Here is a 16,337-nt window from a genome sequence, read left to right on the forward strand (position 1 = left end):
CTCATCACTCCCTGTGGAGTATAGGGCAACAACAAATCTCCGCCATTCCACCCTGTCCTGGGCGAGCCACTTTAGTTCATGCCAGGTTTTGCCAGTAGCCTGTACTTCTTCTTCCATCTCCCTCATCCATGTTCCCAGTGGTCTTCCTCTACTTCTCTTTCCGGGTGGGTTCCACTTCAGCGCCATGTTGGGGAGTCTTGTTTTGCTCATGCGTAGGACATGGCCCAGCCATCTCCATCTCCTCGTTCTAACTTCTGAGACAATGTCGTTTAATCCTGTCCTTCGCCATATTTCCTTGTTCGGGACTTTGTCGTCCCACTTTATCCTGAGGATGCGTTGGAGGGATCTTCTTTCAAAGCCTCTGAGTCGGCTGTCTACTTTCTTGTTTAGTTTCCATGACTCTGCAGCATAGTGGAGTACAGAACGTACATTAGACTTATAGATCCTTATTTTAGTTCTCTGCTGCAGTGAGGATGATTTCCAGATCTTAGCGAGTCTGTTGAAAGCTTGTGCTGCCATTGCTATTCTGGTGGCAATTTCTTTCTCCATGCTGCCATTTGCTGATATATAGGTGCCGAGGTATTTAAAGTCTTCGACCTCTTCTAGCTCTGCTCCATTCGCAAAGGTCTTGAGAGCACTTTTGGTTTTTATTTTCATTAGCTTGGTTTTTCCGGAGTTTATCTTTAGCCCAACGCTTTTGGCAATTTGCTCTATTCTTGTGGTTTTCGCTTGGATGTCTTTTTGGGCATGTGAAAGTAAGGCCAAGTCATCAGCAAAGTCACAGTCCTCTAGGTGGTTGGTAAGTTCCCAAACAATTCCTCTTGGCTTATCCTCAGTGGCTCTTCTCATAATCCAGTCTATTACCACCAAAAAGATGACAGGTGAGATGACACAGCCCTGTCTGACTCCTGTTTTTACCTTGAACCATTCACTTTGCTGGTTTTCGTGTCGCACACAGCATTGGTTATCATAGTACATGTCCTTAAGTATGTTTATGACTATTCCTGGAAAGCCCTATAGCTCTAGTATCTTCCATAATGATGGATGGTGGATGCTATCAAATGCTTTCTCGAAATCTATGTAGTTGATGTAGAGAGACGAATTCCACTCCAGGGACTGTTCCACTATAGTGCGCAAGACAAATATTTGGTCGTTACATGACCTGTTGGCCCTGAAGCCAGCTTGTTCTTCACGAAGGATCCCATCAATTCCTTTCCTCATTCTTTGTAATAGGACTCTGCAGAAGACTTTTCCTGGTACTGACAGAAGATTAATGCCTCTAAATGCTATTAAAGTACCGATTTTGGATAAAAATGCGTTTTCAATGTCATTTTTCGATTCCGGTAAAATTGAATTAAGTTGGTGATTTTGGTATTGGTTTTAGTTCAGAGAAAATAGACAGCACTATCAACCTAGCGCTTGTTGTATACTTCCTCAAAGGGCCATTATCTCGTTGTTAATAAACGCCATTTCTACTAAGTTATTGTCAATAAAGGCCATGTTAGACGGCGCTGCTAAATATATTCCGTAGCAACTCATACCGTATTTATTTATAGAGACAAAACTGTTTTTTAAGTATATAATAAAAAGAATACCTGACATAACTTTTCATTAAATACATTTACACTCATCATAAAGTGACAGAAAAAAACAACAACTCTACAGTAAAGTCTTACATATACATATCTTACAGATACACACAAAATGCATATTTTTTCTTCAATTGACAGTTTAATTGTCCTATTTTAACATCGCTGACCCATGCATTTAGTTTAGTGAGCAAAAATCTAAATTTTCATAATTTTGAAACAATCTTTTGGCAATAAAACACCGAAACGTCTCCCACGATTGCACAACTTGATCACTTACATCGTCCTCGCATCTGTAGTCTCCATGTTTGTAAGTATATGCTCTGAAAATGAAAAAATATTAGGATATTTTCAAAAGTCGAAAGGAAATATGCATACGCATTCGAAGCGTAAGTAAATGTGTAAGTGTATGTGTCTGTACAAATATTGTGTATACAAATATATATATATATATATATATATATATATATATATATATATATATATATATATATATATATATATATATATATATATATACGTGCATAAATTGTGTCGTACCTGCATCTTAAATATCTACAACATTTCAAGTTGTTGTATTTCCACATCTGAGATTCATGAATTGTGCACGGCTGATGCATGGTGATACAGTTCCTAAAAAGGAACTATCATTGTTAATTTAGCAGGAATGCACATGCGTTACTAGCAGAGGCATCTCTTCGGGGGGGGGGGGGGCATCGTCCCCCCGAAGAAAGTCTACCTCCCCCCCCCCACCCGAACGAAATGAAATTTATATAGAAAATATATACTTTTGACACTGTCCCCCCACCCGAAAATTTCATATATATCTATATATATATAATTCTTTTCATGGGGACTATGCGAGACACCCCGTAAACGCACGCCGTTACTCCCAGCTCTCTAGACATTTAGCTATCACCCCAACCCCCACCAGGCTGGTGAGCCGTGGTTCAAGCCAAATGTTTACAGTCGTAGAGCCGGGTAGGAGTAGTGACGACTATTAGGGTCAGATAATTCAGTTTTAAATGATTGGAAACTAAGGGAAGGCAATATCAAGTTCTACTTAATCTTTTCATAAATAAAGAATATTTAATTACATATGTGTAAACGGACTACAAGCATATAAATTAATATCATTAAAAGCATTAAATATTTACGTGGGTGGTCGAATGATATCTGCAGTAGCCTTTTTCTTAGTGGTAGTGGAATTGGAATTTATATGAAAACGCACAAGCGATTCCATTCTAAATATATAAAAATAAAACTTTTCATTTCAAATAGTTAGACAAAAAAATATAGACAAAAAACAGTAAACATGCGGATGCAAAGGCTTACGTGAACAGATATATGATTTGAATGGGAATTTTCAATGTGAACTTATACATGCTTGATGCTTGTTAATTTGCATACAAAAACTAATGCAAATGCGAATACTAATACGAATACAAACACGAACACGAAATACAAATACAAATACAAATACAAATACAAATACAAATACAAATACAAATACAAATACAAATACAAATACAAATACAAATACAAATACAAATACAAATACAAATACAAATACAAATACAAATACAAATACAAATACAAATACAAATACAAATACAAATACAAATACAAATACAAATACAAATACAAATACAAATACAAATACAAATACAAATACAAATACAAATACAAATACAAATACAAATACAGATACAGATACAAATACAAATACAAATACAAATACAAATACAAATACAAATACAAATACAAATACAAATACAAATACAAATACAAATACAAATACAAATACAAATAAAAATAAAAATAAAAATAAAAATAAAAATAAAAATAAAAATAAAAATAAAAATAAAAATAAAAATGCAAATGCAAATGCAAATGCAAATGCAAATGCAAATGCAAATGCAAATACAAATACAAATACAAATACAAATACAAATACAAATACAAATACAAATACAAATACAAATACAAATACAAATACAAATACAAATACAAATACAAATACAAATACAAATACAAATACAAATACAAATACAAATACAAATACAAATACAAATACAAATACAAATACAAATACAAATACAAATACAAATACAAATACAAATACAAATACAAATACAAATACAAATACAAATACAAATACAAATACAAATACAAATGCAAATACAAATACAAATGCAAATGCAAATGCAAATGCAAATGCAAATGCAAATGCAAAAGCAAATGCACATGCACATGCACATGCACATGCAAATGCAAATGCAAATGCAAATGCAAATGCAAATCGATGGTCTCGGTCGCAAACCGTCTAACTCAAAAAAATTCGATTTTCTTTTTTTTACATAAATCAAAAGCCAATATGATTCCCCATAATGCCTGAAAATATTAGAGAAATCTGTAGAATGATTATTGAGATATAATCATTTGAACAAACCGCCTATTATTTCTAGCGCTAAAAATCTCGGCGCAAAACGAATATCGCTATATTTGTCAGTACACTTTTGATCGGGAACGCAGTCGCACGCCGTAATCACACAAAATTTACATCACAGCAGTCACAGTACTTATAGGTAAGGATATTTGATTAATATTATGTTCAACTATTCTATTACATTTTATCATTTTAAAGAATAATAAACAAATAGTATTTGTTTAATGTAGCCTATTTCCAGATCGTCAATAACCAAACTGATTTGTTTACAATTTTTTAGGCTAACACAATGCTTTGAAACTAGATCTTCATTCTAGAATCTAATTATCAATCAAAACAATATAATTCGAATTATATTTCCACAACAATGTGCAATAAATTTAATAATTGTTAATTCACTACTAGCTTTAGATTGAGGGTTTAGATACGTGTTAAGAAATGTTTATATGGTAGGTTACAAAATGTTTGGCGTTCAACGACATGGTTAGTTGTCTTTAGTAAATGCTTTTATGATTAATTTTTCAACAGACAAGCCTATCTCAACACACCAGTCTCTCTCGACATACCAGCCTCTCTCAACATACCAGCCTCTCTCAACAGATCAGCCTCTCTCGACAGACCAGCCTCTCTCAACAGACCAGCCTCTCTTAACAGATCAGCCTCTCTCGACAGACCAGCCTCTCTCAACAGACCAGCCTCTCTTAACAGACCAGCCTCTCTTAACATACCAGTATTACCACATAACAGACCAGCCTCTCTCAACAGACCAGCCTCTCTTAACAGACCAGCCTCTCTCAACAGACCAGCCTCTCTCAACAGACCAGCCTCTCTCGACAGATCAGCCTCTCTCGACAGACCAGCCTCTCTCAACATACCAGCCTCACTCGACAGACCAGCCTCTCTCAACATACCAGCCTCTCTTAACATACCAGTATTACCACATAACAGACCAGCCTCTCTCAACAGACCAGCCTCTCTCAACATACCAGCCTCACTCAACAGACCAGCCTCTCTCAACATACCAGCCTCTCTCAACATACCAGCCTCACTCAACAGACCAGCCTCTCTCGACAGATCAGCCTCTCTCGACAGACCAGCCTCTCTCAACATACCAGCCTCACTCGACAGACCAGCCTCTCTCAACATACCAGCCTCTCTTAACATACCAGTATTACCACATAACAGACCAGCCTCTCTCAACAGACCAGCCTCTCTCAACATACCAGCCTCACTCAACAGACCAGCCTCTCTCAACATACCAGCCTCACTCAACAGACCAGCCTCTCTCAACATACCAGCCTCTCTCAACATACCAGCCTCACTCGACAGACCAGCCTCTCTCAACATACCACCTTCTCTCAACAGACCAGCCTCTCTTAACAGATCAGCCTCTCTCAACAGACCAGCCTCTCGACATACCAGCCTCTTTCAATAGATTAGCCTCTCTCAAAAGACTAGCCTCTCTCAACATATCAGTCTCTCTCAACAGACCAGCCTCTCTCAACAGACCAGCCTCTCTCAAAAGACCAGCCTCTCTCGACAGATCAGCCTCTCTCGACAGACCAGCCTCTCTCAACATACCAGCCTCACTCGACATACCAGCCTCTCTCAACATACCAGCCTCTGTCAACAGATCAGCCTCTCTCGACAGACCAGCCTCTCTCAACATACCAGCCTCACTCGACAGACCAGCCTCTCTCAACATACCACCTTCTCTCAACAGACCAGCCTCTCTTAACAGATCAGCCTCTCTCAACAGACCAGCCTCTCTCAACAGACCAGACTCTCTCAACATACCAGCTTCTCTCAACAGATCAGCCTCTCAACATATCAGTCTCTCTCAACTGACCAATCTTACCCTCCAAGATACCAGCCTCTCTCAACAGACCATTCTTACCATACAATAGACCAGCCTCTCTCAAAAGATTAGTCTTATCCTACAATAGACACGCCTCTCTCAACTCACCAGTCTTACCATACAAGACACCAGCCTTTCTCAACAGATCAGTCGTAACATACAATAGACTAGCCTCACATAACAGACAATAGACACCAGCCTCTCTCAAAAAGACCAGTCTTACCATACAAGAGACCAGCCGCTCTCAAAAAGACCAGTCTGACCTTTCAATAATTCATGCGACAGATATGCGTGCACTGCAGTACAAGCCTGATGCTACTGTCTACTTCAAAGTGAATTAGCAGATAGCTGGCAATTGCTAAGCTAGGGTCGTAAGATTATGATCTCATCTGTACCCCTGTCAAGTTGTACAAGAGCAGAAAAAAAGATAAAAGCTGTCATATTTGAGCACCTAAAAGCAAGTCATAAAAACACCTTTTTATGATGATTTCCCTGATTTTAAAAATATGTTGCCATTTTAATCTTTTTTTATGTGAAGTTTATTCAAAGAATAAATTTAAAAAATAATCACATTTTTTTGTGTTACATATTTGTAAAATAAGTAAACATTAAGTCAGTATTAATGTGATTAGTGTGTTATGTCTCATTCATAATATATCTGACAATAAGGTTTCTGTTTTTACTATTATCATTCAACAAACCCAGCACCCACCAGATTTAGTAAAATAAACTGTGAGAATAGAAAGATGTAATAAATAAAGCACAACCTTCAACAGTTAACAAGTCTAGTGCTAAATACAGACATAATGAATACAGTCGAAAGCGATAAAGTCATACTAAAACATCTCTACTAAAAATTAAACTGACCCCATAATGTAGAATAAACTCAATTAATTAAAATATGAGCCCAAAACTATAATCTAAATATTATGAAGTGTTAATTATAACTTAAAAACATAAACATAACTAAATCATGTTCATTGGACAAAACGAACGAACGCGGCTGAGACCGAAATTCTCGGCTCAAAACAGCTAAGTTTGTGCGCGCACAGATAGACGGTTTGCACCGAGAATTTTAGACCGAGCAAACCGTCTATCTTTTTAAACCATCTATAATGTTGTAAATATCAACAAAACCCATTTTAAAACGCTACAGTATAGTCGGTTGAGAGTTTCTTCGGAGATATCTTTAAAAAAAATTTGTACTAGAGCGATCGAGAAGGAAATAATCCGTTTTTTGTCTCTCCTGTAAAATTTACATTTTCGGAGTTAGACGGTTTGCGACCGAGACCATCGAAATGCAAATGCAAATGCAAATGCAAATGCAAATGCAAATACAAATACAAATACAAATACAAATACAAATACAAATACAAATACAAATACAAATACAAATACAAATACAAATACAAATACAAATACAAATACAAATACAAATACAAATACAAATACAAATACAAATACAAATACAAATACAAATACAAATACAAATACAAATACAAATACAAATACAAATACAAATACAAATACAAATACAAATACAAATACAAATACAAATACAAATACAAATACAAATACAAATACAAATACAAATACAAATACAAATACAAATACAAATACAAATACAAATACAAATACAAATACAAATACAAATACAAATACAAATACAAATACAAATACAAATACAAATACAAATACAAATACAAATACAAATACAAATACAAATACAAATACAAATACAAATACAAATACAAATACAAATACAAATACAAATACAAATACAAATACAAATACAAATACAAATACAAATACAAATACAAATACAAATACAAATACAAATACAAATATAAATACAAATACAAATACAAATACAAATACAAATACAAATACAAATACAAATACAAATACAAATACAAATACAAATACAAATACAAATACCAGATAATGCATAATCAACATACTCATTAAAATCTTTTTCATGTAATTTCACTTCTGTATCATAACTGTATAGAGGAATAAACTGCCAGTCTCGTATATTGAGAATGTCGTCACTGATAATATCTAACTTGCTCCACATGGATGAACATTTTGGCCTTAGTTCGGTAATCTTTTCACAATTTTTCGAAAAAACTTTCTCCATAATTGTAGACGTCCGGGTAATTATCTATAATTATATTGTATAATAATAAAAAAAAATATGTATAATACTGTTTTATGCTCATTTTTAATGAATTCACGTTTAGAACACTTAAAGATAGAAATTGTTTCCGTTGAAATATTGCATGATGTAAGATTTATACATTCATTATTATTTAACACCCGTAAACATGTTACTTACAGAAAGACGGTACATAATTTCGACTTCTGAGATGTGCCCATCTTGGTCGAAGTCCCAGTCAGCAAATTTCGAGTAAGCAGCCAGGGTCAGAGAAGGGAGTATACAGACGTATAGAATCGATAACATCGTAGGTGTCTTTTAGATCTACCGGTACAATCAAGGATGGAATCAAAAGCTGCTTATGTGATCATTGAAGACGATACTTTTGACGATAATTTTGTCGCGGTTTAAATGAAGTAGATACAATATTGGTCAACTTTGTGGGTAATTGTGATATAAAAATATGTGTTGTCAAATAGTAGACAACATTAAAGATGATTAGGTTAGACGAGGCTAGTATAGTCTAGGCTAAATAAACCTAGGCTAGGCTGGACTTGACTAGGTTAGGTTAGGTTAGGTTCGGATAAACTATGTTGGGTAAGGTTAGGTTATGTTAGGTTAGGTTAGGTTAGGTTACGCTAGGTTAGGTTAGGTTAGGTTAGGTTAGGTTAGGTTAGGTTAGGTTAGGTTAGGTTAGGTTAGGTTAGGTTAGGTTAGGTTAGGTTAGGTTAGGTTAGGTTAGGTTAGGTTAGGTTAGGTTAGGTTAGGTTAGGTTAGGTTATTGATTTACAAGGGATGTGAAAATCGATTTAAAATTATATTTTATTGGTTACAACAAAAAAAAAATTAATTTCAAAACTATGTACGCGTTGGACGGTAAATCTAGGCAACAATAATATGCTTAACATAAAATCACAATGACATTTGTAGCACTTACTTTCTTTTTAGTTATCTGAATAAGTCTACGTTGATGGTATTTGTTATGTTTTTCACCGTGCAGCTTTACTGATTGCAACTGGGGTTAATGTGATGAGGGTTTGGAAAAATCTAGAAAAAAAAAATGCAATAAACCCACGTGACCAAAATCATCTGTTACCACGAAGGGCCGAGTCAATGTGGTGGAAAAATAAAGGCTATGTTCTAAGACTATTCCAATTTAGAGTAACCGTCTTCTTTCTTCTTCTTCATTTTAGAGTTGGAAGGAATCTCCTCCAAACACAATTAAGTAAACGTGTCAACTGGTTGTAAGCCATTCATTGACTCCGATTTCAACCTGCTTTTCTTTTTGGATTTGCTTCCATAGCCTTTGTTCAAACATGAACTTCAAGGCGGCAGTTGCAGTAGCGTAGCGAGTGGGGGGCGGGGGGGTCACATATGTCCCCGGGCGCCGACCTTAGGGGGCGCCACAATAGGTTGGAAAAATAAATTGAAAGGTTGAGGGGGTGCAAATTGAAAGTTTGAGGGGTGGGGGTGCAAATCAAAATCTTGAGGGGGGGGGGATGCAAATCGAAAGTTTGAGGGGGGTTGAGGGAGGGGGTGCAAATCGAAAAGTTTGTCCCCGGGCGCCGGGAAGGGTCGCTACGCCTCTGAGCAGTTGTTTGATTTTGGAGTTGTCTCTCCTAGAAGAATGGATGTCCTCAGCTAACGAGCCTCATCTGCCCGAATGTTCGAACTCGAGACTTTTCGGTTAAGCAAACATGAGCTTCACCGACTCGACCACGCCGACCCCACGCTGTTACAATGAAGGGCCTGGTCAATGTGGTTATAAAAAAAGCCTTTGCCCTAAGACAATACTGTGCTTATTTAGAGTAACCTAAATTTTCTTCAAGAGTCAATAACTATAGGATATTGCGTATTTCGTATCGGCTTTGTTTCTTTTTGTTCGGCTCATAACCTTGGCACAAGCAATAGAGCTTTTAAGTTTTTGTTTTAAAAGGTGTTTTATATCAGTACTGGAAGTTTTTTTTTTCCTTTCTGAGTTTCTTGTTGTATTACAACTAAAGTCAGTGAATGATTTCAAAGGTCATCTAATCCAAGAAACGTTATATGCTTAAAACCTTGCTGGTTGTTCCGCCACTAAGCTAAAATAACCCTAACCCAAACTCAGAACCCTAAACATAACATTATCCCTAAACCTATGCCTATTTGGTTGAGGGTTAGTTATTAATCGACATGGTGGTAATGTCTTTCTGGAATGTTTGGTCGGAGAGGGAGTGTGTGAAAATTATTCAGGGGGAGTGAAACATTGATAGTGACTGGTGATATGTCCTTCTCCCTACTTAATGTCATGGTGTGTTTATCTTTACAAGATTTGCTACGTTAAATTTGGTTGAATAGATGTCGATGTTTAAACTTTGATAAGTTTTTACGTTAAGTTTAATGTTAAATTAGATATTTGTGCGAGGTTTCCCAGAAAATATGAGCAATCGGAAAACTGCGAAAACAGAAATATGCACAAATACAAACTAATTATACTACTACATTTTGATTTAGTCATATTTCGTTAAAATATCTTTTTATTATGCAACACTTTACATGTGGTAACTCTCTGTTAATGTTTATAGGGAGGGTCACCAACCAGCTCTACGGCTCAATAAAACCTGCATGAGCCATAAAGCTGGTTGGTGACCTACTTACCAGCCCTATAAATGTACAATTTAAGAAAACAAAAATGCCCTTGCGGTTTTTTTTGTGCGCATTTTTCATTGCGCAGTTTTCCTTTGCGCATCTTTCCGATTAGGTTGTTTAAACTATACTTAGGGTCTATTTTGAGTCTTTTTTTCGTAAAAATAAGTCGAGAATTATAGTTTTTTCTGCATGTGTGATTATGAGAATATGTGTTTTATTTTGGTCTAGATTATCCTCCATGTCTAATTTTATTCCTATTGATAAATCCACGAGGATATACTTCACAAAGGGCAGGAATTTAATTAAGAACACAACACAAAATCTGTTACATGCATTCCACATCCCAGAATAACAATAAAACGAAGGGTGTTAATGGATTTCCGAATTACTAATTAGTTTGAATATTAAATCAGTCATAACTTTGAGATAAGAATAAGCATTTCATTTATACAATTTCATAGTGTCTGGTTAACACCATTGTATGCAAAAAGTTGTGATAATGAGAAAACAGAATTGAGCGGCGAGTATTGTCAAATCCTACATTCTATACCTTGTTGACTAGTACACCTAATGAACAGTGAGGATGGTTATGCGGAGTGGGGGTGGGGGTGGGGGTGTGGGCGATTGGTGAAGAGGTTGGGTCAGGGTTTCTTTCAGTTATCTGGAGCACGTCCACCATCTATGATCTGGATGAATAAATGTATATGAAAAAACATTATTTTATCTATTGTTCGTTAACCCCTTTTGGAAATTTTAAGTGCTCTTTACCTTTTCATTTTTACCTCAATTTAATTCTAACATCCATTATAACTGTGTCCTTAGTTCTATCTACTACTAAAACTCAAGTTTGTTTACATGTTTTATTATTTTTTTGTGTGTGTCTGTTTGGTTACAGGAGAGAATCTGCACTATGCGTAGAGCTGTACAACACGTAATTAGATAGAGAACAATTTTCTGTTTTAACCAAACTGTTTCTCACAAATAAATTTAAAGACATTAATTAATTTATTGATATATATTCATTGGTAGATTAACCACATTAGTTATAAAAAGTTCAGAGCAATGACTTTACTTATAGTGACGTCACATAATTTATTTACTTGTTATAACAATAATGGTGGCTTCCATCAAAGATTTTGGTGCCCATTCAAACGTTTAACGCGCTATAAAGCAAATTTTCTGTCGGCTATAGCTTTAACGATACGTCCGTTTGCTATTTTATCAGGTTCCAACACTATTATCAATTTTCAAAAGTTCAAATTTGAATATAAAATAAATTGCTGTAGATCTAAATATCAGCTGTCGGAGGAATGGAAAGTCAATCTTTCTAGATCTAAAATCTAGAATCTAGGTCAAACCAAAATTGAATAGTTAAAAAAACTTTTATAAAACCATACTAAATTATTGTATTTCTTAATTAAACTTTGTTAGTCCTTAGATATTTGATATAAAACATTTCTTTTAGCTTCAATGACTATCTAATTCAAGAATACATGGGATTTACCTAGAGTTAGATCTACGGCAAAAACTAGACTTAACGTAAATTCTACATCAAGATCTAGACTTAAAGCCAATTCAAAACTCTAGAATCTGTATACTAAACTATTTCAGGCGTTTATTATTTTCTATTGATCTTTGTTTGTTCAGCTATGGGATTGGCTAAGTTTGGGATAAAATTTAATTTGAAATAATACTAGGCACTCGGGCCTATTCGCGTAAATGAAGTTTCTTACGCAGAATAAAAGTAAAATATATAAGTAAATCCGTACTTGATCCCTCGACCTAGATTGCTAAGATGTTAGTGTATTAGGTTATCATGCGGATGGCACGGGTTCGAGCCGCATCATGTTAACGTTTTTTTTTTTTCATTTTTTTTTTAGATGTGAATGATCAAGTTGCCAATCGGAACTTGGCGGGATACAGGGCAAGTGGAAAAGAGTTTCTTTGTCCTCAGCATATGAAGGGATAGAGTGGTCAGAGTCATGCTTGGCCGGAATCTTTTTTTAAACGATAAAAACATGTTGCATGGAGACTTTGCTGGACACTCGGCAGGTGAAGTAGAGTTGGGAAGGTGTAGTTCACCTGTGACGTCAGCATATGAATGGATAGTGTGATCAGACCCATGCTCAGCCAAAATCGGTGTTTTAAAAGATAAAATCGTGTCTGAGTTGGGGAGACACTGGGCAGGTGAAGTAGAGTTTACCTGTTTTTGTGACCTCAGCATATGAATTGATTGTGTGATCAGACCCATGCTCAGTCGAAATCGGTGTTTTTAAAAGACAAAAACATCTTTTGAATGTGAATCTGGTTTTTTTGTGATGATAAGTGACAGAGGTGATGTCATTTATGGATAACCCCAGAAACCCACAGTTATCTAATGATAACTGGTAGTCTAGTAGTTACTAAAAACGCGATTGGTGAAAAACAATACACAAACAAGAGCATGAAAAATTGGCAAACATTTATTCTATTTCCATTGGTGAAATTTCAGTAGTGTGTGTATGTGTGTGTGTGTGTGTGTGAGAGAGAGAAAATCATAGACCTAAGGAGCGGGAAAGGGAGGGGCAGGAAGTCGAACCAAGTTTAATTTTAAATTGTCTATATTTATTTATTAAAAAAACAATTAAAACTATGATTGCATATTTTTCATGCTCAAGATATCTTATATATATATAGTTATCTCCTTAGCTATCCGACCACATTATTGTCATATATAAGTTCAGGAAGGCTGATTTAACAAATGTAGACACGTAGCAATGCAACAAGCAATATTAACAGAAAGTGATATTTCAACGCCAAGGGTAGACAAGGTACAGAAAATAGTCCAAGTAAAGACAAGCAGTCAGAAACCAACGGGATCCGAACCCTTGGCGTTGAAATATCACTTTCTGTTAATAATATTGCAATTTCAGTTACAACGCCTGCTTCCACCCCCCTTTACAGCAATGCAACAACCAAGTTATCTACTAATGAAACTGCGCAAAACGCGTTACTGGATGAATATTATTTTTACAAAATGAGATACTAAAAGGTAATAAGGGGAGACAATAAGAGAAGGTGAAATAATACACCGATACCCAACCCATCCAACACCATGAACCAATCCAAGCTACATACCAATGAACAATCCAAACCAAAACCACCCAACCACCCTTCCTACATTCCAACCCAGTACGCTATACATCCCACGTGAGGGGTATAAAAGTTTTTTTTTTGCTTGTTTAGCCAATAACCCGTATACATGGGTGATCTGGAACAATATATCCAAATAAGTAAATTCTTTATTACCCGTATGTGAAAAGACACTTTAAGACCAGCCAGAGTGTAGTAGAGATTACCGCTACATTTGTACAATACAAAGATGGTCACATGGTTAGTTAATTCTACAGATGTAATAATCGGATGTGGAGGAGAAAGATGTAGTGTGAAATACTGAAAATCTTAATTAAATCTAAATTTCCGATCATTTGCGATCTGTGTCGCCTTCCACGCTTCGAACTATCGAGCTTTGAGCTTGCCACACGTATTTTATCCTACCTAGCTGACCCGACACTTTTAAGACTACGCCTTCCCCTCCTTCCCCATATAAACCCTTTTATACATGCATGTTTATGATACAACGGATTATTGTTAATTAGATAGTCTGGTCTATTCAGAGGCGTAGCGAGGGGGGGGGGGGTCGGTCCACTTCGGGTGACACCATTTAGGGGGGGGGTACACCAAGGTAAAAAATAGTAATATATATATAGAGAAAAAATTGAGGGGGGTAGAGGTGCAAATCGAAAGTTTGAGGGGGGGGGGGGTGCAAATCGCGAATTGAAAGTTTGTCCCCGGGAAGAGTCGCTACGCCTCTGGGGGGGGGGGGGGGGGGGGGGGCGGGGGAGTGACACCAATAAATGCCGCACCGGGTTACACCCGACCTCGCTACGCCATTGGGTCTACTGTAGTCAGATCAAGTATGTTCTTGTTAGTCTAGTGTGGTCTAGTCTAGTTTATTTTGGTCTAGTCTAGTTTTGTATATTCTAGTCTAGTTTTGTCTAGTCTAGCTTAGTTTGGTCTAGTCTAGTTTTGTCTAGTCTAGTTTAAACCTAAAAGATCTCTTTACTGCATTTGTAGTGACCTTACTGCATTTGTAGCTACTTTACTGCATTGTAGTTACTTTACTGCATTTGTAGTTAATAGTGCTATAATCCTACACGTTTGGCAAACACGATAAATCGTACTACAATGTTGCAAGATATACAAATGGTCGTTCGTTCTACATGTGACCTATTACATTTGTAGTTAGAAGAGCTCTTAGTCAGACAATTTATACACTTTTGCTACAATTTGTGAATACATTGTTTTTAAATACACAGAACCCCAATGCATTCTTCACATCCTCTGCACGCACAATGCTATTTTTGTTCAAAGATTAGATTAAATAAACTCGCATTTTCACTTTCTGCAAAAATATTCAAAACATTTTTTATCGTGAATTTATTTCACCATATACAACTAGAAATGGTTGTTGCTGCTTTTCATGTTTGTTGTTGGTTGTAGTTGTTGTTGCTGCTTTTCATAATTGTTGTTGGTTGTAGTTGTTGTTGCTGCTTTTCATGGTTGTTGTTCTAATGGTTGCTGTTGCTTGTTATAAGTTGTTCCTATAATTGTTCTAGTAGCATTACGGTCATCAGCATATCCAACAGCTCTTTCTTGATATCAGCCCCTGTGAAAGAAACAGAATTCACGAATAAATTTACTGTTGCCACGAAATATTTTGTTGTTGTCGCTATCAAAGAGTCGCTGTCGGTTTCTTGCACAAGTAATTTTTAACCATTCAGGCATGGTACGTTAGAGACAGTGGCGTAGCGAGGTCGGGTGTCACCCGGTGCGGCACGTAATGGCGTCATCCCCCAGAGGCGTAGAAACCCTTCTCGGTGACAAACTTTCAAATTTTCGATTTGCACCCCTCCCCCCTCAAACTTTCGATTTGCACCCTCCCCCCCCTTCTCTATATATTTTGCTATTTTTTGCCTTGGTGTTACCCCCCTAAATGGTGTCACCCGGTGCGGTCCGCACCACCCGCCCCCCCCCCCCCCCCATCGCTACGCCTCTGGTTAGAGACTCGATACTTTTGAACCATTCAGACATGGTGCATTAGAAAAACGATACTTTTGAACCATTCAGACATGGTGCATTAGAGAAACGATAATTTTGAACCATTCAGGCATGGTACGTTAGAGACTCGATACGTTTGAACCATTCAGACATGGTGCATCAGAGAAACGATACTTTTGAACCATTCAGACATGGTACATTAGAGAAACGATACTTTTGAGACACTTACTGTTAAGAAATGAAACTTTTGAAACGTGTAACTTCTAAATTATAAATGCGTGTGTCATATACACCTTTACATTTTATTTACCTTGAATACATGCGCCGCTAATACGATCACAGATGCCCTTTGGACAATGCTGGTCGCATACGTTGTTACAGTTAATACCCCACGTTCCTTTACGGCAGACTGGAATATAGTTCCAAAATGTAAATATATTTTTAATATTTTATATGGTTTGGCAAGGTCGGGTCGGTAAAGTTCATGAAAAACCGAAAAGTCTCGAGTCCGAATTCTCGGGAAGATTTGGATCGATAGCTGGACAGCAAATCTAC

General features: G+C 36.5%; 2 protein-coding genes across 2 annotated transcripts in view; both read right to left on the minus strand.

Annotated features, from left to right (window-relative positions):
* Positions 1-1,721: 1,721 nt before the first annotated feature.
* LOC131928027 (uncharacterized) lies at positions 1,722-9,090 on the minus strand. Its single transcript, XM_059283919.1, has 6 exons — positions 8,992-9,090; positions 8,235-8,378; positions 7,858-8,060; positions 2,747-2,833; positions 2,130-2,222; positions 1,722-1,912 (listed from the first exon to the last, which is right to left on the minus strand). The coding sequence occupies exons 2-6, from the start codon at positions 8,358-8,360 to the stop codon at positions 1,768-1,770; spliced, it is 654 nt and encodes a 217-aa protein (XP_059139902.1). The 5' UTR covers positions 8,361-8,378; positions 8,992-9,090; the 3' UTR covers positions 1,722-1,767.
* Positions 9,091-15,194: 6,104 nt separating this feature from the next.
* LOC131928032 (multiple epidermal growth factor-like domains protein 10) overlaps positions 15,195-16,337 on the minus strand; it is a 13,624-nt gene continuing 12,481 nt past the window's right edge. Inside the window, exons 11-12 of the mRNA XM_059283929.1 lie at positions 16,093-16,191; positions 15,195-15,390 (exon numbers count right to left, since the gene is read on the minus strand). Coding sequence (XP_059139912.1) covers positions 15,326-15,390; positions 16,093-16,191 — 164 coding nt within the window. The 3' untranslated portion in view covers positions 15,195-15,325. The remainder of the gene's footprint in view (positions 15,391-16,092; positions 16,192-16,337) is intronic.

This window comes from Physella acuta, unplaced genomic scaffold (genome assembly GCF_028476545.2).
Source record: "Physella acuta isolate Inbredline_101_S28 unplaced genomic scaffold, ASM2847654v3 ptg001456l, whole genome shotgun sequence".
NCBI lineage: Eukaryota > Metazoa > Mollusca > Gastropoda > Physidae > Physella > Physella acuta.